Here is a 23,723-nt window from a genome sequence, read left to right as displayed (position 1 = left end):
GCAGGAACTATGGCCCCCCACCCAGGTAGAGCACCAGATTCCTGGAACACCACCCTGTTACCTCACCACCAACCAATCAGAAGAAAGTCTGGACACAGTGGAAGATAACACAGACTCTGATCCCCTTCCAAATGATTAAATGTGATTAACTTCCCCTTTCTCCGTTTAAAAAACTTTCATGGTCAAGCAGAATCTTAGGAGTTGGTTCTTGGACATGAGTCTGCCTTCTCCCCAGGTTGCCGGCCTCCTGAATAAAGCAACCCTTCCTTTCTAAATGAGTATTGGCTTTCGAGAGAGTATTGGCTTTCGAGCTTGGCTTTCGAGCCGGCGAGCAGCCAAACATGAGTTCAGTGACAAGCATAAGGATTAATATTTTGAGCTAAAGACAATCAAAACCTAGCAGATTCAGGAAAGCTCTTTTACTTCTCCCTCAATTGCCTAAATTTACAGAGCAAAGGAAGAGAGCTATTACCAGAGATACCTTCTTACCTAAGAAACTTACCTGCGTAACAGGGCAACCTTTGTTTTCCAAACATCTCCTCTCCCTTCCTGTGAATGGCCTTCCTCCCCTTTGTATCCATAGATCCTTCCCCTTTCTTTGGCTCAGGATGGTATGTAAGTTTCAATTACCAGCAACCTTTTGTGTCTTCATATCTTTATGGTGCTCCCATATGTACATAATTAAATTTTCCTCCTGTTAATCTGTCTTATATTTATTTAAATATTGGACAAGCCAAAGAATCTAAAAGGGAAGAAGGGAAAATTTTTCCACCCCTACAATATTCCTTCTCTGCTGTGATCACAGAAAACGACTCACATATACCCTCAAAGGAACTCCTTTTAACCACCACTTTGTGTCATTCTACTACTATTGTCCCTTCTTTTTCTAAACCCCACAGCATTCTGTACATTATTTTCACCTAGTATTTATCATAGCCCTCCTTGTAAAATGGTAATTTTTACATATTTCCTTATTAATAGGAGGTGACACAAAGTTCCTTTGGGGGTAAGGTTGTATTTTAAATATCTTATCCTTGCTGTGCCACTACAATAGATATTATAAATTAACTTTGAATTAACTTGACTACAACAGTCATGGAATTTTTTGTGCTAAAAACTGTTTTTATAATTCACTAATTCAAATGGCATAGAATTTTAGAGATGAAAAAAAAATTCAGGAATACTATTAACCCACATACACTATGTATCTACACTGGAATAGGTGATTCCTTCTCAATCAAATGTAAATTTCACTATGTCTTTTTAGGCCAGATGCTCCAATAACTAAACATAACTTAATTTGTTATTATTATTAGAGTTTAAAAATCTCCATAATAAGCAGCAACACATTTTTTTTTCAGAAAATTTGTTCATCATGATAATCAGATATGCTAATAGAAATTATTTAAATTATTTAAACCTTACTAATTCTACAACATGTGCTTTGTATCTGAAGAAATGTCAATCTACACTAAAACATGTTGTGCTGGCCTCAAAATGTTCTGGATTTCCTAAACTAATCTAATGTAAACAACATTTCTTAAGAGTATCTTTAAAATGAATATTATATAAGCATTTCTTTTTTCATAACACTGTTTTTTCTCTATAATTGCCTCAAATTGTGCTTTGTAGTTTATCACACATCCCCAAATTAAGCAAGAATTCAAGAACCACCCCCTACATGTTTTCAATGCTGCTGACTCAGCTGACCCCTTGACAACTGAACTCTATTTTACACTAACTTCATTTAAGCAGCTAAATCTGCTCCTATTTTTCTTGAAACTCTATAGTATTCATAAATGCCTAATTTATAAAATAAAAGATCACTGAGTTCAATGAAGTTAAGTGCTGCATTTTCCAAGCTCCCGTCTCCATATGCTTCTACTCTTTTATGCCTAACATAACTGCTGTTATCAATTTTTACTGCATTTTGGCACAAGCAAAAAGTAGAAAATATTTTTATGAAGAACAACACAGCTAAAAATGTTGCACACCATTACTGTGAACAAAAGCAGTTACCTCTGTCCATAGAAAATAATTTCATTTCAAAATTTCAAACAAGTAGTATTTTAAGAGTAAGACCATAGTCTTAAGTACAAGAATATTATCTGGACCTAAAGTAAGTATATCTGACTATGAAATAAGCAAAATTTCATTATTAAATATCAATTAGGTTGCTACTGCCCCATCATGCCCAAGTAGCTCTTCCTTGTCACATTTTTCTCCAGGTGATAAGCCTTTTGTTTTATTTATTAAATCTTCAACACACTAAAAGTCTTTAGATACGAGGATCACTTATTCCTCACTAACAGGCCACTTGGTAATGTGGCCTTGGTAATGTAGTAATGTGTAATTTCTTAAACTCCACAAATGGAAGACAAGGGAAAGGGATGCTAATACTTAATGAAAGGATCCCAAGTCACTGTGCTTGTCATCTTGCTTTTCTTAACAACTGGCATATTACTTTTTAAATGCATTGCAAAAGAGTATATGTACATAAGGATTCTCTCCTTTCTGGCTTACAATTTCAAATCTTTAAATACTAATTTTTCAGAATAAATCCTTTTCAATCAACTAATAACTCCTCAAGTTTTCAATGAAGGTCTATAATAACTGACCTATTCTCATTTCAGTACCCAGAATGAAATACTGCTTTATTCAATTTTATTTCCTTTGATGTAGTCTCATAGTAAGATCTACTCTACAGTACAATACAAAGCAAATCTGAAAGTAAGCAGTAACACCTAAATGTCTTATCGTTCTTTAGGCAAAATACAACCAGAAGAATATAAAATTATTCTATGATTTTTAAAATTATAGAACAAAACAAAACAAAAGCACTACTACAAAGGTTATAACTTTCCTATCAAAAAATCCTGCCAATAAACATCTTATGATGGGACTCACAGCATTTATTTTCAGTAATAGGAAAAGGAAGAAATAATAATTCATCAAATTACTTCTTAGGCAATTTATAAGTGTAGCAACAGGTGATGTCACTATAGTTTAAAGTTATGAGTATCTTCAATATGAATTCTATTTTAGGGTACTTCAAAACTGTCATTTAAAAAATCACTTTGAAATGACAGAATAATAAGCACATAAAATTTGAAGCAGCAGAACCTTCCAAAATTCTAATTTTGCTTTCAGCTGTTTTGAAAGTCCTCCCATGAATTAATAAATTTTTTTAAAAAAGAAAATATCAAGTGATGCATAATTTTTTTATTGAGATATAACTGACATATAACATTGTGTAAAGTGTACAACGTGTTGATACATTTATATACTGCAATACTATTACCACTGTAGCATTAGCTAACACCTCTATCATGTCACATCATTATCATTTCTTTTTTGTGGTGAGAACAATTATGATCTAGTCTATTAGCAACTTTAAAATTTATAATACAGTACAGTCATTCCTTGGTATCTATGGAAAGATTGGATTCAGGACTCCTCCATGGACACAAAAATCTACGGATGCTTGTGTCCCTTATATAAAATGACATAGTACAGTTGGCCCTATGTATCTGCAGGTTCTGCATCCACAGATTCAACCAACCAGGAACTGATCCATGGACTGAGCCACAGACTGATTAATGGTTGACTGAATCAACCTTGAGAAACCCGTGGAAAAACGGCACACTAGACTGCTGACTACAATCACTAAGCTGTGCATTAGACCTCCAGAACTTTTTTATCTACTAGCTGCCAGTTTGTACATACTTTCTTAATTATACTATTTCTGAAGAAAGAAATTAGTTCACTTTCAAAATATCTGCTATGCCATTCCTCTAAATGTTGGCAACAAAAGGTTTTCAGCACTTGACTCCACATTTTGATGGGTATTCATTCAGCAAAATCACTAGCAGAGGGTTTGACTTCCAAACCCAGGAAAAATAGGAGAGACTGAATTTTCTAAAATTCTAACTTTGTATATAAAAGTTGTATATAAAATAAAGTGTACCCTAATACTTTGGATTTGTACCCAGCTTCTCTTTTGTTCCCAGTTGCAGAGGTGAATTATGACATTCTGTCTCCCATTCAAGCCTCAATCAACTGCAGTCTAACTTCCACCCCACTACTCCTCTGAAATTGTCCAAGATTTACAGTCTAAGATCTTTGTCTCTTATTTACCAATCAAATCCTTAGCTAACCTTCCTGAAGTACCTGATGCTTAAGGCATTCTCTCCTGCTGGAAACAATTTCCTCCCTCGCCATTCCTGGCCTCATGCTCTTGTGATTTTACCCCTAGATCTGTGCTTATCCTTCTACATTCACTTGGCTCAATCCTCTTCCTATACCAATCTTTTCAATGTCTCCCCATTCAACACTTGGCCACAGGGTAATTTACCTACTTCTAGTCACAATTCTCAAGCTTTAACCACTTTTAAAATCTTTATTTCCCAAGCTTAGGGTACAAATATCCAACTGCTTACTAAACCTAAAAGTTCCACAGAAATGTGAAATTCAGCATATCTGAAACTCCGCTACCTTTCCTCATGAGTCTCGAAACATTTCTCCTTGAAAGTCTATTTCTGTAACAGGGAAAAGCTAAATGGGACTCCAGGTTCCATCTGTTTCTTTGACTTTAACCTTTGCTTTTTGTTGCTTTTGTTATTATAATCATACATAATGGCCTGCCTCAGGGAACCCTGCCCCTCCGCCTGAATGTTAAACTAAAGTGCCTCTGTTCAGTTCAAAGGGAGACAACCTCACCCCACCCACCTGTGGATGTCTCAAGAAAGAAGAAATTAACACATCCCCTCACGGAGGCTGGCCATTCCACAGGGTATTTGCAAAACTTATGGCCTTTTGACTTTACTTACTCATCTCCTCCCCCTCTCTGTGATATAAAAGAAGCTGGCATCCAAACCCCGATAAGATGGTTTATCAGAGACACTAGCCTGGCATCTTCTCCGTCTGCCAGCTTTCTGAATGAAGTCATATTCCTTGCCTCAACACCTCGTCCCCGATTCACTGCAGCGAGCAGAGAAAGCTTGGACTCCGTAACATCTCAATCAAAAGCATCAACAACCACCCAGTCACCTGAAAGTAATCCTAGACCCCTCGTTTTCCCTCAACCTCATGTCACATCAAACACCAGATCTTGATTCTTACTTCCCTAAGGCCTCTCAAATTCATCTTTTCTACTATCCCCACTGCCACGGCCTTTCTTCACGCCATCATTTCTCATCTTGGCCACAATAGCCTTCTTACTTCGTATTTATTGCCTCCAATAGCAATATCTTTTTCACTACTGTCAGAGTGACCTTTCCCAATTATAAATATAGTGTCATTCACAGCTTAAAATTCTCCCAATCTGAGGATAAAGGACTAAGCATGGTAATGACCTACCTATTCCAAATAATTACCCACCATGCCCACCGATGCTTCGGCAATATCTAATTTCCTACAGATCTTGAACATATCATGTTACATCAGAGTTCTATGACCTGACTCAACTCTTGTCTCTGACTAAAATGCCCTCCTCTGCCTTACCACACTCCAAAATCCTGACCTTTCTATCAGTTAGTTATTCATTTATTGGTTCATTTATTCATTCATTTCTTTTAGGCTTAAGAAACAAAGGATTCTGCCCAAAAAGAATAGAGACTAGATAGAAGACAAACAAGTATTAATTAACATTAATAAAAACAATAATAGCTAACATATACTGAATATGTACCAGGTGACAAGCACTGTCCTAAAGGGCCTTACATAAATTCATATTTATTCATCATGACAACTGTGATACTGTGATATAATAAGAAATATATATTTTGGTATTCATCCTGGCTCCTGAAACAGTGCCATAGCAATAAAGGTGAAAGAAACATCTTTTGTTGTAATATTTGGTTTTTATCCCAATTTCTGAAATAGTTCCAGAGCAATAAAGGTAAAAGGGGCATCTTTTGTTATTCCTAATGAGTTTCTTTCAACCACACTTGAATTTTGTTAAAGAGGTGACTTTTGGAAAGCCCCTGAGGGGGGGGGGGGGGGGGGGGGGGGGGGGGGGGGGGGGGGGGAGATGGATGCTAAAGGAATCAATCACATGATAGAGGGCTGGAATTTTCAGCCCCACTCCCCCAACCTCCAGGGAAGGGAAAGGAGCTGGTACTTGAGTTAATCACTAATAGCCAGTGATTTACTCAATTGTGCCTACAGAATGAAGCATCCATAAAAAACCCTAATTTAGGTGTTCAGAGAACTTCTGGGTTGGTGAACACATGGAGGTACTGAGAGGAGGGTGGCGAGCCTGTAAACGGCATGGAAACTCCATACACCTTCCTCCATACCTTGCCCTGTGCATCTCTTCTAGCTGGCTGTTCTAGAGCTGTATCCTTTTATAATAAACTGGTAATCTACTAAGTAAACTGTTTTGCTGAGTTCTGTGAGTCATTCTAGCAAATTATCAAACCTGAGGAGGAGGTTGTGGGAACCTCCAAGTTATGGCTGGCTGGTCAGAAACACAGGTGACAACCTGGACTTGCAATTGGTGTCTGAAGTAAGGGGGAGGGGCACAGTCTTGTGGAACTGAGCCCTTAACCTGTGGGGTCTGTGCCTACTCCAGGTAGTTAGTGTCATAATTGTATTGTAGGCCATACAGTTGGTGTCCAGTTGGAGAATTAATTGCAGGAAAAACAACACTCACCCATCTGGTGTCAGAAATGAAGTGGTATGAATAGTAGTAAGGGAAAGAGTTTTCTTTTAACAACTCTGAGAAGTTAGAGGGAAAGTTATAACCTTAAAAATTAAAAGATATTAGGAAAAAAAGTTTAAAAAAAAATCAGTGATATAATCTTCATATGAAGAAACTAGAAAAACAAGTTAAATCCAAAGCAGAAAAAAAAAAGGAAATAAGAAAGAAAGCAAAAGGAATCAACAGAAGATAAAACAGAAAAACAATAGGGAAATCAATGAACCCAAAATCTGTTTCTTTGGGGGGGAATAAAATCAGTAAAATTAATAGACCTCTACCTAGGCTGATAAAACAAAAAATAAGAAAGAATATATAAATTACCAATATCAGAAATAAAAGCAGATCCTACAGATCCTAAAAACATTAAAAATAAAAAGGTAATATTTTAAGCAATAAATTAAATATCCTTGATTAAACTGAAGATTCCTTGAAAGACACAAATCACCAAAAATGACTCAAGAAGAAATAAAAATAATAATAAACAGACTAGCACAATATCTACTAAAGAAATTAAATTATACCACTAAACTTAGAAACCATGTTCTTATCTGATATTCATTTAAATCAGTCTCACATTTATTGGAGCTGAATATTACAAGTGAATCCAATTTAATCTTTTTATTTTACATGAAATGGCCTCAAATAGTATTTTTAATGTTTTAGTACTAAGAAATTCTTAACTCATGGTACTTACCACTCAGTCACTCAACGTCAGTAGTTTTAAAAATACGAAAATAACATTTAATAATAAAAATCCATTCTAATATATATATTCTTGAAATTTATATAAATATATGAATTCCAGTATTCTTGTTTATCTTGCCATATATATATATATATATATAGAGAGAGAGAGAGAGAGAGAGCTAATTTGGGGGGGCAGGGCGGGAGGGGGGAAGCTAGCTTTTTATCAAGTCTCAAGGAAGAAAAATTCACAGCATAATAATTTATTAATTGTCACTAGAATGATGACAACCACTTTGTATACAGCTCCTTTATTCACTCTTATGCAACTCTGAATAATCCTTTGGCTCAAAATGACAAATGAATTCTTTGATAGTCATTAACAAGCTACCAAAACAAAAGAAAAGAAAGAAAGAAGTAAGGGAGAAAAATATCTCAGAATAAAACATGAAAATATGCTCAGGACACTAAAATTTTAAATATTGTTCATATTATATTCATGAGAATATGCTACAAAAACTAAAAGAAAAAAACAGTCTACACAGTAATAAAAGCTGTGTCAAACCACAGCTCTAATAATTTTATGAAAGATGAAAACCACAACAATTTCAAAGCATCTAATATATGAAGCCTAACTGAGCAATGACAAGTTTTTTTCAATATGAAAATGGTTAAGTGGCTTCTATATTTGTTCACTGAACTGATGCTTGCTTTTACCACATTACATTTTGCATATTATAGCATATGAAGCAACAAGCATTTTTTAAACTTGGGAGAGAGGGAGCACTAAACAGGATGAAAAGGATTTCTCCATCACTCAAATAGAATTATTTTACTCTGATTTCATAAAATGGACACTACTAGAATTCAAATTATTTTTCACTGTTACCTTCTTCCTTCATTACATAACAAAAAGTGTATTTTACCTACTAATACTGCCTAATTTAAGAACTTCACAGAAACCCTAATTTTGTTCATTTAATATTAAAATAATTTTATAACCTTAGTAATAAGTCAAACAACACCTTCACATATTATATGGGTAGAAATAACTATAACAATTAGTCATGTATTACTTCATAATTTTTTTACTATTACTTTATAAAGATATGATGTTTCTGTGCCCTTTCTTTTTGGTTTTATATAATTGTATATAAAAGGAAGAAAAGCTGTTTTAGATATAGATTCGTTATTTCTATTAAGTATGTTGATACTTTACAGGTACACATTACAGGTTTCTAAAACAAATTTCTACATAATTATTACTAGTTGTTTCTTTTCAACTGACATTACCTACACATGGATTTTTCAAATACTCTGTTGGTTGACTCTATCATTTGATTATCTGAGGAATTCTATTGCTTTTTATTGCTATTTAAGAAATTATGTTGGCATTAAAGAAAAAATGGTGGAAAAAATGTATTATGTGAAAAGAACAGAAAGGCCCTACCTGTTTCAACCTCATGAAGAAAGTCTCCGTGAAAGTCTTTCTGCTGAAATACCAAAATCGCTCATTTGCAGGGTACACGCGTACTACTGTCTCCAGGAGAAAGCGGACAGGCTCCACCACCTCTGTGACTACCATATCCACTGCCACGGTCATGTACACTCGTTTATCTGCAGTAGAAATTTTCTGTGTTTTATGCCAGCTTTATTATTACTTATTTAAGAAAACAAAGTTAAAGGATTAAGGTTCTTTTTTTTTTTTTTTTTTGCGGTACATGGGCCTCTCACTGTTGTGGCCTCTCCCGTTGTGGAGCACAGGCTCCGGACGCACAGGCTCCACGGCCATGGCTCACGGGCCCAGCCGCTCCGTGGGATCTTCCCAGACTGGGACACGAACCCGTGTCCCCTGCATCGGCAGGTGGACTCTCAACCACTGCGCCACCAGGGAAGCCTGGGTTAAGGTTCTTTATACTCCTGTTACCTGCTATGTTTAATTTTAAATGTTTTATTGTCACTTAAATAGTAACCAAGTTTCCCAAGTATGTTTCTCAACACTCCTGATCCCACCTTAATCAAATGTCCAAATCTCCTCTGACAACTTTAATTTTTCCTTCTCAAAATCAGGCCCTTAATATAAAAAAATAAATAAAATAGAAATTTCAGAATGTCTTTTACACTAAAACTATCTTTCAGGTTTTTAAAAAAACCTGGAAAATCACAAAGATCTGCCCTTTCATTTCATAAAAAGAGATACTAGAAATTATTAGGTCTGTTTGATGAGTTGCACAGGAAAGACTGTCATATCAGAAGAGATGCTCAACCTTCATTATGTTAAATTTGTTTGGGAAAATGTTATTAATATTTCAATGTTGTATGCTTTTAGGGAAGTCCCCAGAGATTTGTCAGTACCCTCATTGTCCATAATACATATTAACCATCAGGAAAATCATTGACCAAAGCTCTAATGTGTAATTTTCATATATATACTCTATATATAACATATAAAATACGCTATATATACTCTCTCTATATATAACATATAGAGTACACATACACATATATACTCTCTCTACATAGAGTATATATACACACTACATATTTATACTATGCATATATATTTTATATACATAAAATATATATCAGAGTCCTGGCAAGTGCTTTTAGAGAACAATATACTGTTATCAGTCAAAATTTCAGTTACTATTTAAAATGCTTTCTTCACCATAGCCTTCCTCTAATTTGAATCTAGACTTTCTAGACCAGTGTCTATTCGTTTTCTTCAGTTTCGCTATGATAGGTTGAAATATGGATTTCATTTTATTCTATTTACCCTGCTTGAAATTCATTGGGATTTTTGAAACTGTGGTTTGTTTATTCCATATCATTTTGTCACTTCATTACTATTTTTTCTTTTTGCGATACGCGGGCCTCTCACTGCTGTGGTCTCTCCTGTTGCGGAGCACAGTCTCCGGACGCGCAGGCTCAGCGGCTATGGCTCACACGCCCAGCCGCTCTGCGGCATGTGGGATCCTCCTGGACCGGGGTACGAACCCGTGTCCCCTGCATCGGCAGGCGGACTCTCAACCACTGCGCCACCAGGGAAGCCCCTCTTCATTATTTTAAAAATATTTTTTAAATTTATATTGTCTACCATTTTCAGTTCTCAGTTAAAGGAAAGTTCAAATAACCAAGCCCACCATTAGAAGAAACCTTCAATAGTGTCTTTTTAACCATTATACAACATTTATACTCATCAACTACACTTCTATTAATATCATTAAACTCAACAAAAAATGTATTACATTCGTACTAAATACAAGCATTCTATCTGCCAATTCAAGCAGAATTAGGATTCTCTAGACATTGTACTTGACCTAAGGACCTTATAAAGTCTAAGGGGAATAAAGTAGAGGGGTTAGGGAAAATAAAAAAACGCAGAATACAATATACAACTTGACGTAGTGAAAAGATCCAAGACATTTCATCTCTCAGGGCTTCAACTTTTGTAGTTTTGATTCATGACTCCTCTGAGTAATTTATAATTTCAAGAACACCATTTAAAAATTTAAGAAATTAGGTCAACATTTTTGTGTGGCATATGAAATGATTTTAAATTTAAAACACATTATCTTTTGCATTAGAATATTATTGTAATATAGTACTATGTAGTTTCTTTTAATTGAACAAATAAATTTTAAAATATGTAATTTTTAAAATACATTAATTCTTTTTTATTTTTTTACTATTATTATTTTTTGGGGGCCACACTGCACAACATGTGGGATCTTAGTTCCCCAACCAGGGATCGAACCTGCAACCCCTGCATTGGAAGGAGGAGCCTTAACCACTGGACCGCCAGGGAAGTCCCTGAAATATATTATTTTTAATTGAGGACCAAATAGGTATTAAAATACAAAATGAAACTGAACTATGTATTACATTAAGAACAGGTAAAAAGTGCTTTTATAAGTTATTATTTGAAATTTCTATATTTTACTTCAAAATTATCAACTGGCTTATTTTTTCCATTTTCACGTTGATTTTCTGAATGATTATAAGGAAGAAGTTTACAGACTGGTATTCACAAGTCTGTATCCAGAAATAAAAAACTGTGGTGTAAAAATTATTTATTCCTAATATATGAAAAGCTAAATTTTACATAATCATCATTATTTTTCTCTCCTTTAGCCCTCAGTTTGACATAGCTTGATGTGTGATCAAATGCATGCAATTTATGGAACTGGTAAATACTTTTATTAAGGAAATTCAAAAATAATTATCATTTAATGCTCTTCATTAATATATTATATTTCCATATCAGTATTCACTAATGCTCCCGTCTTTAACCAAAAGTCTATTGTGGGTACAAAGTAAATAATATAAAACTAAAGATCAAACAAGCTGATTCATTATTTTCTCAATATAAATTATGCGTTGAATCATAGTAAAGCATTTAGTAGAAGATTATAACTCATGAGATAAAACTAAATTTTAGTTTAATGGCAGATGGTGGAGGGGGGAAAAAAAACCACATGGGCAATTAACAGATATCTGGATAAAGTAGGAATAAAAATAAATACAATGGGAATAATGACAAATGAGCCTACTTACCATCTATAAATTCCGTTCAACACTAACATATTAAACAAAATGAAAAGGTAAACAACTTGGAAAAAAGTATTTGCCACAAATGAAATCCTAAATATACATTACTAAGTTCCCGAAGGTCAAAAGACTGGAATGAATAATAGTAAATGAAAAGATATAAGTAATCTGGAATATAGAGAAAAAAAGTTAAAATATAGTTATCAGAGATGCAAAAATTCCAGAATTTGCTTCATCATTTCTTTCATATTCTTCCATCATTTCCCCCTTAAATAAAACAACTCTATAATGACATATGAAACACAAAGCCCCAATACTTTCTTAATATAATGTAATAAAATTAATCCACATATCATCGGGGGGCTTTCTTTAGAATAGTGGAGGTTTTCCCCATAGATGTATAAAGCATGAAAACAAGAATAATTCCATTTAAAATGAGCACCAGAATTTTTTTAAACATGGCAAAACAATATTGTCCATAATGTAAATTTTAAAGTAAATAATAAGGATTTTTTTTAAGAAAATTCACCTTTGGGGGTTTCTTCATTAAGTGCCAGAAATATTGGTGCATTGGGGTTCCACATGCCGGTGATAACATAAGCTCTCCCATCATAGCTCTTTCCCATGGATTCCTATAAAAGTTCAAACAGGAATCACTGAGAATATATACATCAAAAAATCATCATTTTAAATTATATCTTACTTTAAGCAATCCAATTTATTAAAATTTGAATTCACAGTCAAACAGGGGACTTATTTTCTTTGTAAATTTTTTTCATCCCACAGAAGCATTTCTTTAAATATTAAATTCTCCTACAGCTTTCTCCAGAGTTTCTATTTAGAGGCACATACTCTTGGATAAAAGGAGGTATACCCTTACATGCTGACTCACAAAAACATAATACTGGTATGAAGTTATATTTAACTTTATCTTAGGCTGGTTGTCAAAATCTCACATACCTACACATACAGGATATAGGAAGTTTCTATTAAAACTGTATTACGGATCTCACTGAAGATAGATAAACTGAATTAATAGCTAATCACAGGAAAACAGGTTAGGATTTTTCTTCTAATGTTCTAATTTTTAATATATTCTTAAAATATTAATGTACTTTATCACAATGAATACCTTTAAAGTTAATACTTTTTATTGCCTATATGCCAGATATAGGTACACTTTCTAACAATCAGTATTAGGAGACTAATACTGGTTTGTAATCAGCACTCAAGGTAATTAACTTTCTCCCTCTACCCTCATACTTATTCTCCTTCTGTTCTCTCCTTCTCCTCTTCCTCTTCATTTCCTTCACTCTTTAAGACTTTTACCAAGCCAGCTCTTGACTCTCGCTAAAGCAGCAACTCCACAACTATATGTGGCCTTGAAAGCAAGGCAACACGTAGTGTGCGTGTGTTGTGTGTGTGTGTGTGTGTGTGTGTGTGTGTGTGTGTGTAGTGTGGGGGAGCTTAGAGGTTGTCCCGTGGGAGAACAGCACACGCATACAAATATGTGCACGTGCAAAAGAGTATTATCCACAGTACTTTCAATTTTCTGTACCGATTTCCTTATATTATAAATGGAGAGTACAAAAAGGGTCAGACTAAAAGAGAAAAAACTTTTTTTCAATATTTCCCCCACACAGATGCTTCTCTGAATCCCTATGAAATTATTGTAGTCATTTGGCAATTACTATGTACATTTTTCTAGTGTACTCATGATATTTCACTAATCAGATTGTATAGCTTAAGTGCAGGGACCCTGAATTCCAGAGGTGAAATACACTTAGGGCCATGTAAAGGAAACCCACTCAGTACCTCCAACACACTTATATATTCATATCTTTCTCTCTCTCCCTCACTCCATTCCATGTGCCTATCCTCTCTCTCTGCTGTCTAATTAGACGTTCAGAACAAGAATGAGCACCTGACCCAAAAAAGTCCAGTCCATTTCTGGACAAGAGCTCGTGCTATGCTTGAGTCCAAAAAAATGAGCTAGACTAGTCAAATTCTTTCTTTCAATTAACAAATACCAAGGAAAGTGGGCAGTTAGCAGTGGGGCTGAAAGGTTTTGATAAGAAGTCAGGTGATGTCAGGCCACATACAAAATGAAGTTATAACAGAATTTAATGTACGGAAAAATATATAAAGAACAGCAGAGTACTACGAAACTGCTAAGTGGTAAGAGAGAAATGGAGAAAACAAACACCAAAAAAATCCTTAAAAATAATTAATCCTGTAGTCAAAAAACAAAGGCAGATACAAAGGAGGCAAGTGGAAGGGGAGGAAAGAGAAGGGTAGAGAAGAGGCAGAGAGGGAGAGAAAAGGGCAAGGAGGGAGAAGGGGAGGAAAGGGAGAAAGAGGGAAGAGAAGGAAAGAAGGGAGGCAGGGAGAGGGAGAGAGGAGAAGGTGCAGAAAGCCGGAAGGGGGGCCGCAGCACCAGAGGTTGAGAGAACAGGGGCAGGGGCAGCAATAAAGAGTCTCACAGAAAGAGTAAGCCCATGGCAGGAGAGGCAGACAGGAAGAGACCAGATAGAGACCAGTTTGCAGGTTTAGGTACAATTTCATGAAGATCGATAACCTCTTTTGCCTTTAAGGTGCTCTAAGTGAATCTTTGTTTCTTGTAACCAAAACAGCCTAACCAAATTAAGCATATTTTTATTTCTTTTTAGTCCTCACAACATACAACCACAATAATACTGTCTTACACATCAAAAGCCCTCAATAGAAGTTTCTCTTTATCAAGTCATTTTTGATTTTGAACTAGACATTTCTATTACATAGCCTGGCTTGCTCCCATCCCCTTATGAAGATACTGTCACAATCTTTGCTCTAGACTTCTTTCCTGACTCCTCTGCATGCCCTGGATCCCCCAGGAAGGCTGACAAGATCAGGGACATCAGGTAAAGGACATCTGGACAACAAAAGCCTCTGCCCAAACTAGGCCAGGCTGGAACCACCAGATGCCCTCTTCTTAAGAAAATAAACTGGGAAATATAATGAGAATATGGCATTTTGCAATGGAAACATAAGCTGAAGAATCATGCTAATTCATACTAAGCCATGAATGAACTACTGTCAAGCTATGAGTAAGCTGAAGCTATGAGGTCAAGTAGGCAGACAGCAGGGTAAAGCACACAGATGGCATCAGAAGGAGGAGATAACACAAAAAACTAAAAATAAAAAAATGTAAGTTCATGCTAATCCATCCATTCATTAAACAAATATGAGCCTACTGTGAGTCATGCTCTATACCTGTGAGTATCCAGCAAGGAAAACAAAACAAAATGGTCCTGACTTTATGGAGCTGACAGGCTAATGATTTCCAAACAGCAGTTTGTGACCCATTTGTGGATCATAAAAAATCAATTTAGTGGATTATGACCAGACTTTTTAGTCAAGTAGAGGAAAAAAATTGCAGATTTCATCACACATGTAAGGGTTAAGAATTGTTTCATTAAAATTTTACTTTAGCTTTTTTATACATAAAGATTACAAGTATATTGGATTACAATGTAAATTTTATTTCTGTGAGTCCAGCTACTAGCCTAATGTCAATAAATAGTTAATTGTGAAGATCCACAAACTTTCTGTGGCATCTCTAGGACTTTTCTTTTTTAATATTATTTTATTTTACCAGCTTCTGAATTTTTATAAAAATGGTATTACATTGTTTTTAGTCTTCTGTGACTTGATTTTTTTTTTTCATATCTTTACTGGAGTATAATTGCTTAACAATGTTGTGTTAGTTTCTGCTGTATAGGACTTTAAGTTGTGCTCTAGTTCCATGAAACCTGACTCTACCTAGTTTTCAGCTTTTTGGTACATTCCTGTTAGGCTTTTCCTAGGTACCAATGGCTATGAATCAAAATTTCTCATTTCCTTATTCCTACTATAGGTATCTTCACCAAACTATTCTCACTCACTACTGGGAGAAAATTGAGAGTCTGTTATCTGTACCCACAAAACAACCTAACTAATTTTATTTATATATGATTTTATTTACAGACTATGTATAATATATATATAAGTAATTTGGCTATTTGACTAAAAAATATATTTCATTTATAAGTATAACTTTCTCTTTCATGTAGATTTTATATTAAACAAAATTTATAAATTTATAGAAAAGTGTCAGCTCATCTTGCTTATTTAGCATTCAGGGAAGAAAGTTAGCATTGCTTAAAAATTATTCAAGTCAAACAGAAAAGTCTCACAAATTCTGAAATTAAATATAATTAAACACTTCTAAAGTTTGTCAGAATAAAGTGCAAGGTGAAATTTGTTTTTCAAAGTGTACACGTATTTGGATGTCATATTAGAAAAAAGTATTAACATCTGGCTCTAGAGGGCAGAACCAAGACTAATTAGGCAAAGTTACAAGGAATATGATTTCAGGTGATTACAAAGGTATAACCTGTAATAACCAGAACTGTCCCATAGTCTTCATTATAAGGTAACAAGTTCCTTTTTATTAGATGTAATCTAGCTAAAGCTCAATAACCGTGTATTAAAGATAGCATGAAGATTAATAGCATTGGTAATAACAAATCACAATTGCTCATAATTGTACATATAAACCCTCCAACTTGACCAACTATTTGTGGCACAGGTAAGCCCACTGCTCTTTCCAGGAGCTTCAGTGCTAACAAGTCCTTTGATATCAATATGGACTCTTAAAGGTGGAGCGCTGCACCACAATCAAGACACTAAGACTAAGGGGGATCAGAAGTTCATGCCAGGTCTGTAACTCTATATAATCTAAACTTAGGTTTCACAGAAAAATCTTTGCCAGTGATTCACCTTAATCTTTTAAACTCTGAAAAATCATTACTAATTAGGATCTAGGAGCTTATAAGTGTTTAATGTCCCTGAAACTACCTCCTCACGGAATTTTCAGGGCTCCAAAATGCTATGTCCTGCCTTAAGTAAAACCACTTGCATAACTGATATGCTGTAAAGAGTGAGGGAAGAGAGATGAACCAACACCTAATTCATTTTCACATTTAAAGTAACTGGTTGTCCCTACCTTACCTACCCATGCAGTGCTTCCTTGTATTTCTATGGCTCATTGTACCAACTCTATGAGAGCACTTAACCCACTGCTGTCATTACATACTTAAAAGATCTATTTCCATCACAAGATTATGAACCCACAGATGGTAAGAACTGTTTTACCATGTCTATAACACCAGCACTTCACACAATACTTGGCACAAAATTAGGTCCTTAAAAAAGGCTGAATAAACCATTCTACTACCAGTAGAAAATCCATGTGATGTTACCATGAAATAACTCAAAGAAAAAGTTGATATAATTTGTGGTATTTAACTGACATTTGCAAAATACAGCTGAAAGGAAGAAAACATGTAATGCTACCTAAAAAAATCTCAGTTAAGTAAAAAACTTTATACTTATACTAAGATAATTATTTCCTATAACATTTCTAAACCACAAAGTAAATGTTTTCATTAACTGCAATATTAGCAGGTATTTCTGTTTAAAATTTAAGATGGCTTGCTATTTTTACATCAAATACCAACTCTTAAATATATATTAACCTTCAAGGGCATTCCTTAAATAAGTACCACTCCTATAGTAAATATACTTTGCTAATGAAAGGTAATCAAGAAGGAAAAATTCAGAAAGGGAAATGCTTTTAAGAAAACAAAAGCATCCATCATGGTACTCGAATTAATAATATTGCATTAAAAAAAATGAAAGGCACCATATTCACTTATAACATTGTGCCTGTTATAATCATGTATTTGTTATTTTGGCTCAAAGAAGAGACACATTCCTAAGAAGCCAAACAGATGAATAGATGTATATTTTCATTACATTATCTTTTTATTTGCTTCCCAGTTGCATATGCTTTTTTTATGAAAGTTCTCCTAAATCTCTCCCTCATAAGTAATTTTAAGTTTGGGGTTCCAAATTAAATTACTACTATCATAGTAATTGATAGCTGAAAGTTAGAAACAATTTTGACAAAATGACAAAATTTCAAAATAGAAAGTACTTTAAAAATATAAAATAACTATCATCTATACTTGGTTAAGGTGCTTAAGATTTTCATTACCATATCCAGTAAATGCATGTCACTGTTCTTCACGTTTCGACCTGGGCTTAATAACATTCCAAAACATCTGAAAATGTTGGGGGGAAAAAAAAAGGAGAAATAAGGTATCAAGAATATATAGAAGCCCAGTGAGCAAAAGCCTCAATAGTAACGATACAATCTGAGCTTTGTACTGACAAATAGCTTTCATTTTTTAGAGAAACATCATAAATAAGAATTCATTAAGATACATAATAAAATCACATAGAAATAAGTTACCTAAATTCCCAGATCTTTATTTTTGCATGTAAAAGATTACCAATGATCAGAAACTGTGATAAAAATAGCCATAAATTGTTAACTGAAACAAAACACAGTAGTGACATATAAATTAGTTTCTGGGTAAAAATGAGATTGTATTTGCTTTAGAGTCACTCCAAACATATTGGTCAAGATCAACTAACCTAGTTAAATTAAAAGAAAGAAAAATTTTTTAAAAATTAGAATAAGACACTGTACTCTCTTTGCATCAAGCCAGATTAATAGAAACAGTCACCCTGGCCCTCAACAGTCATGTTCACTGAGTAGCCTATATCCTCAGTTTGAAATACTATATCCTCAGTTTGAAAAAAAAAAAAAAGTTATATGAAATTCATTACTAAAAATGCTATTATATTAGTGAAGATATTACCCAACATACTGTATACTATTAACTATTTTATTCTGTGCTTCCTAATGCTAGGGAAGCTTTAGGAATCCCATCAACACTACCACTTTGTTTGTAAAGGATTTTCATAAACTCTAAAATTCAGCTAATTTGAACATTTTTTAATATTTGTTAGGATATTATTGTTATTTCTTCTTTATAGGTAAGAAACGTAAAGTCCAGAAAAGTTATTTTACTCAAATTTATGTGGCTATTAAGTAGGTCTTGTACTCAAGAGACAATGTGATCTGTCCACAGTGTGCCTCTGTCTGCCAACAATGCATACCCACACTTTGTTATTGTGTTTTTATTGTAGCTTTCCAAAATTTAAAAGTATGCTATGGAGCATTTTATACAAGACTATAAACAAATTAAATATACTATTTTTTAAGTTTCAAAATAGCGGCAGCTGAGCAGTCAATACTTAATCTGATCCTTGTTTTCCAAAGGTTTAGTTTTCTAGTAGCATGGCTTTTTTTCCATAAACAAGACAAGAGATTAGTCCTGTCCAAATATGAGCTTAGTAAGTAGTAAAAAATATATACATAATACTTCCTGTGAATATTTGAGGATACCTTGCACAAGGCATCCAAAAAGATCAAGTATATAACAAAGATAAATTCAGTAAGTTCTGAGGAAATTCCAAACATATTATTGTACCAATGAACAAAATATAACTTACTAAAATAGAAATTATTATAATCTAATATTCATAATTTTAATATGATTCCTTTAAACTGCTATGAACTCTCTATGAATTCCTATAATAAACACTGTCTATACAAATTAAATGCTAATTAATCATGTACTTTATTGTACTATTTCTTCTAAGTTTGCCTTAAATTCCTTATAAGAATAAAAGAGTTAATTCTTTTTCAGATATAAAATTTAGTTCCCTCAACTTAAAAGTCGGGTCAATGAGGACAGAAGACTTCTCTCACATTCCCTACATACTTTGCTTCAGCTTGCACCTCTCATGGGTTTTAAAATACTATTTTCTATATTATGGTTTTTAAGTTACAAAACTATTATATATACTCATTGTAAAAAGCTAATAAATACCAAAGTGTATAGGGAAAAAATAATTTCTCCTTTCTCTCTCTAATCTCAGACACTTTGGAACCAATACTAAGAGTTTAGTATGCACCCTCCCTACCTTTCTTTTGCTCGTTTTGAAAATTTAAAGTTTTATATTGTTTGTCAAGCACTCACAGGTAAGTGGCAAAATGGGTACAATTTTCCTAATATAATGTCCTATCTTAAACTCCACTGCAAAAGGAAATTTAGGTTTTCCTTAAATGGGAACACACATCACCTTATTTTGATGATCTTTGATGCACTGCTTTTTTCCTGGGTTATAAATAAAAATCCTGCCACCAACCAACAGTGTGACCCTAGAGAAAGCACCTAACCCCCTTGGGCCTCTGCTTCCTCTTCGAGAAAATGGGAGAGGTAACAATACATGAACTCTAAGGATTCTTCCAGCACTAAAACTGTGTAATTTTTTTCTATCAAGCTGTATTAGTCATTTCCAAAATTATATTTCATTAAAGCACATAAGGTTTCCTATGGAGACAAGCAAGGTCTATTATGAATAACATGTCAGAAATTAGATAGATATTATTAGCACCACAAGCATCTAATGCGAATATTAAGTGTTTCATTGGGGAGTTCAAAGCATTCAATCTTCTCTTATTAACTCCATAAATAATGTAGAAAGCAAACTGCTATTACACCTATTTTCTCAAGGATGTCACAGTCTAGTAGGGGAGGAAAATAAGTAAACAGACAATTACAACCTGTACCGTAAGTTCTACGATAGCCGTTAAGTACAGAATGTTAACAAAACAGAGAGAAGACACACCCAACATTATTTATAATATAGCAAATAGCTAACTTGACCCAAAATTTGAAATCAAACCTCCTAAGAATGGGATGATGGTGTTATCATATTAATAATAATTATCATATTAATTATAGCAGCTGTTTATTGAATGCTTTGTCAGACATTACTATATTGTTACATTTACATTTCAAAACAACCTCCATATAACAAATAATAAAACTGGTTTCCAGAAAGTAGAAGTGATTTGTCCAAACCACAAAGCTATTAAGCCCGTGATTATGACTCCAAAACTGCAGAGTCTTTTACACATTATACTCTGCCACCTCCCTAGCCTATCAGTAGAAACGATTATAAATTCCCTGTGTCATCCTGGGCAAGTCACACACTTTAAAGTCCCACTTTCCACATTTCTGGAACACAAATATTACTTGCTTATAGGTTGACTATGTTAATGAAAAGTTGACTATGTTAATGAAAATGAAAAAACTCACAGGGAAAGTACACCATAAATTCTAGAGCTGTTGCCGATTATAAATTATTATTACAACTGCCACTATTATTTAGAAAAGAAATTTGACCTTCCATACTGCCCAGTGAGTCTCTACTCAAAACAGAGCTTTAAACAGCTTTTAACACCAAGTTAGCATCCATACAGACACCAAAAATTCTGCATATCTTGCATGGCTTTAGGCTTAATTGATGGAAAAATAAAGATGAAATGTCACATGTCACATATGCAACACGCTTATAGAGATTCAGTTCTTCTCAGGGCTGGTCACATAGGCATCCTCTGCCTAGCATGTACCAAAAATCCAGACTCCAGAAGGAAAGCTGGTGTTCAGCACAAACCACATTGCTTGTGCTAAAAGTTTAGGCACGGTGAGCCACTATTCTCAGTTCTGGGAATGGTGGAAACCCTCCCAAAAGCCAAGTTTCCAAATGCCAGTCAAGAACCAATCTTATAAGCAGACCTTTTAGGAATAGTAGTGTCAGTCCTCTTATGTTAACTCTTTTCTCTACAGCCCAATTTGGTATTTATATTTTAAGTAAAAAAAAAAATTTAATACAAAACAGTATCATCTGTGTGTAAAATAATATGGATTCCTCAGAAGCTTGATTCCATTTAAAACAGTTGAATCAAGCCATATAAAGCTTTGATCAATTATCAAAAGCATAACAATTTTCTATGGTACAATGGAATAATTTACCCAAATATATAAACCTTAAAGAAAACAGAAAAAGAATAATTTAAAAATAATATGAGAATAAAGAGGATGGGTAAACTTATTAAAATATATTAAAAATAGAAAAAATCAAATTAATATTTAAAGCACAAATACAATATTCACACGTAAGACTTATTTAGCTTTTGTTGACTTGCTTTTTTTTTTTTTTTTTTTGGTTGCACAGCATGTGGGATCTTAGTTCCCCGACCAGGGATCGAACCTGCACCCCCTGTTATTTCACTTTTGTTAATTAACTGCCTAAAGTCCTACTAAACAAAAATAACATTTTATGTAGTCATTCCTCCCACTTCCTTTCAAATCAGCCAAGATCTTTAAAAAAAAAAAAAACTATGCTGCCATTATAAATAAGAACAAAATATTAGTAACTAAGCAGTGTTTACTAGTGATATAAAATAATTATATCATATCTATAGATACTTAATACCTCCCCTCGTCCCTCCCCCCAAAAAAGTCATACGAAAGAGACAAATACAAAGACTTTAGGAAGACTAGCAAAAAGGCCTGGATTCAAATCCTCATGTTGCCTCTTCTTAGCTGTTTCTTAGCAGGCAAAATAACATGCTTTAGTTTCCTCCCTCTGCCAAAAAAAAAAAAGTAAATAAAAAGATAATTTACTTTATAGGATTCCTTGCTTTAGTATGAAAAACACTATGCAATAAACACTTGGGATGGATGTCAACATATGGTAGAAATCATTAAATAGTGGTTATTATCCTTGCCATTATTATGACAATTAAAAGACTATCAGTTAAGAAGACTATCTAAAATAAACACTTTTTTTCCCCCAGAAGTGCATCAGAAACTTTATCTGTGGGACTAGTTAATTTCACTAGATACTAGTTCAATTAGATACTGTCAGTATAGGTCCAAATAGGAGAGAGAGCACAGAAATAATTTGAACAGGAAAAGTTTATTATAAAAAATTATTCTCTGTAATAGGAGAGTGACTATAAAGAGAATTCTAAAGAACAACCTAAGGCTGAGGAAGAGTACCCCAAAGAAGAGCAAACTTGGAAAGAAGATCCTCCCCCTAAAGCTGGTATTCTGACCTCACTGTAGAAGATATGACTGCAGCCCAGTGGATGACAAAGAAGTTTTCTGGACTGCCCAGGCAAAGTTGGACCACAAGCAAACAGGAAACAACCCTCTAGGGTGCAGGTAGCCAAGGGTGGCCGGCAGGTGAACAAAGGAAATCAGGACTCCCGGAGGCCGCTCAGAGGCAGTGGTACAAAGCCTGAGGCCCACAATGTCTGTATCTGGAGGGCTGCAGGAAGATCTCGCTGAGCCAGGACCAGGACTATGAGTTCACAGGGGGAATGCATGTACTGTGTGCACAGCTGGAGCACAGCAGCACTGGATGTCCCAGAATCTTGTAGCTAGAGCAAGAACAATCACAGCACACCAGAACCAAGAAGAGTCCCTCCCTCCTGCAGTATCTCTCCAGCACCCTCTACTGGCACAATTTAATATTGTGCTTGCTGCAAAGAAGATGCATAAAGTTGCACTAATGCAGATCAAGTAAGAGGGTAGATTTGCAACCAAGAGGCAATAAATTGATAATTGGCATAGGATACAGTTAAAATACCTCATCTCTTCTAATAACTTAACAGCCGGGTTAGAAATCAAAATTTCTTAAACCAATAAATTAAGAAGTTATTTTCTTAAAGTAAGTCAAGAATGTAAATTGTTATAGCCACTATGGAAAACAATATGAAGATTGCTCAAAAAGTTAAAAATAGATCTACCATATGATCCAGAAATTTCACTTCTGGGTATATACCCAAAGGAAATGAAAACAGGATATCAAAGAGATAAATGCACTCTCATGTTTATCGCAGCATTACTTGCAACAGCCATGATATGGAAACACCCTAAGGGCCCAGGAGTAGATGAATACATAAAGAGGATGTGGTATATACAGTGGAATA

At 34.4% G+C, this 23,723-nt stretch overlaps 1 protein-coding gene across 1 annotated transcript in view; it reads right to left on the bottom strand.

The window, feature by feature from the left end:
- The window catches only part of LOC103089250 (rab GTPase-activating protein 1-like), a gene marked incomplete at its 3' end in the record, with an annotated part of 136,319 nt that overhangs the window by 74,371 nt on the left and 38,225 nt on the right, over nucleotides 1-23,723 (bottom strand). The window contains exons 7-9 of the mRNA XM_007471609.1: nucleotides 18,018-18,084; nucleotides 12,468-12,570; nucleotides 8,838-9,004 (exon numbers count right to left, since the gene is read on the bottom strand). Of these exons, the coding sequence (XP_007471671.1) occupies nucleotides 8,838-9,004; nucleotides 12,468-12,570; nucleotides 18,018-18,084 (337 nt within the window). The remainder of the gene's footprint in view (nucleotides 1-8,837; nucleotides 9,005-12,467; nucleotides 12,571-18,017; nucleotides 18,085-23,723) is intronic.

Source organism: Lipotes vexillifer, unplaced genomic scaffold, assembly GCF_000442215.2.
Source record: "Lipotes vexillifer unplaced genomic scaffold, Lipotes_vexillifer_v1.1 scaffold821, whole genome shotgun sequence".
Classification (NCBI taxonomy): domain Eukaryota; kingdom Metazoa; phylum Chordata; class Mammalia; order Artiodactyla; family Lipotidae; genus Lipotes; species Lipotes vexillifer.
This window is presented reverse-complemented; position numbering and strand designations above follow the sequence as displayed.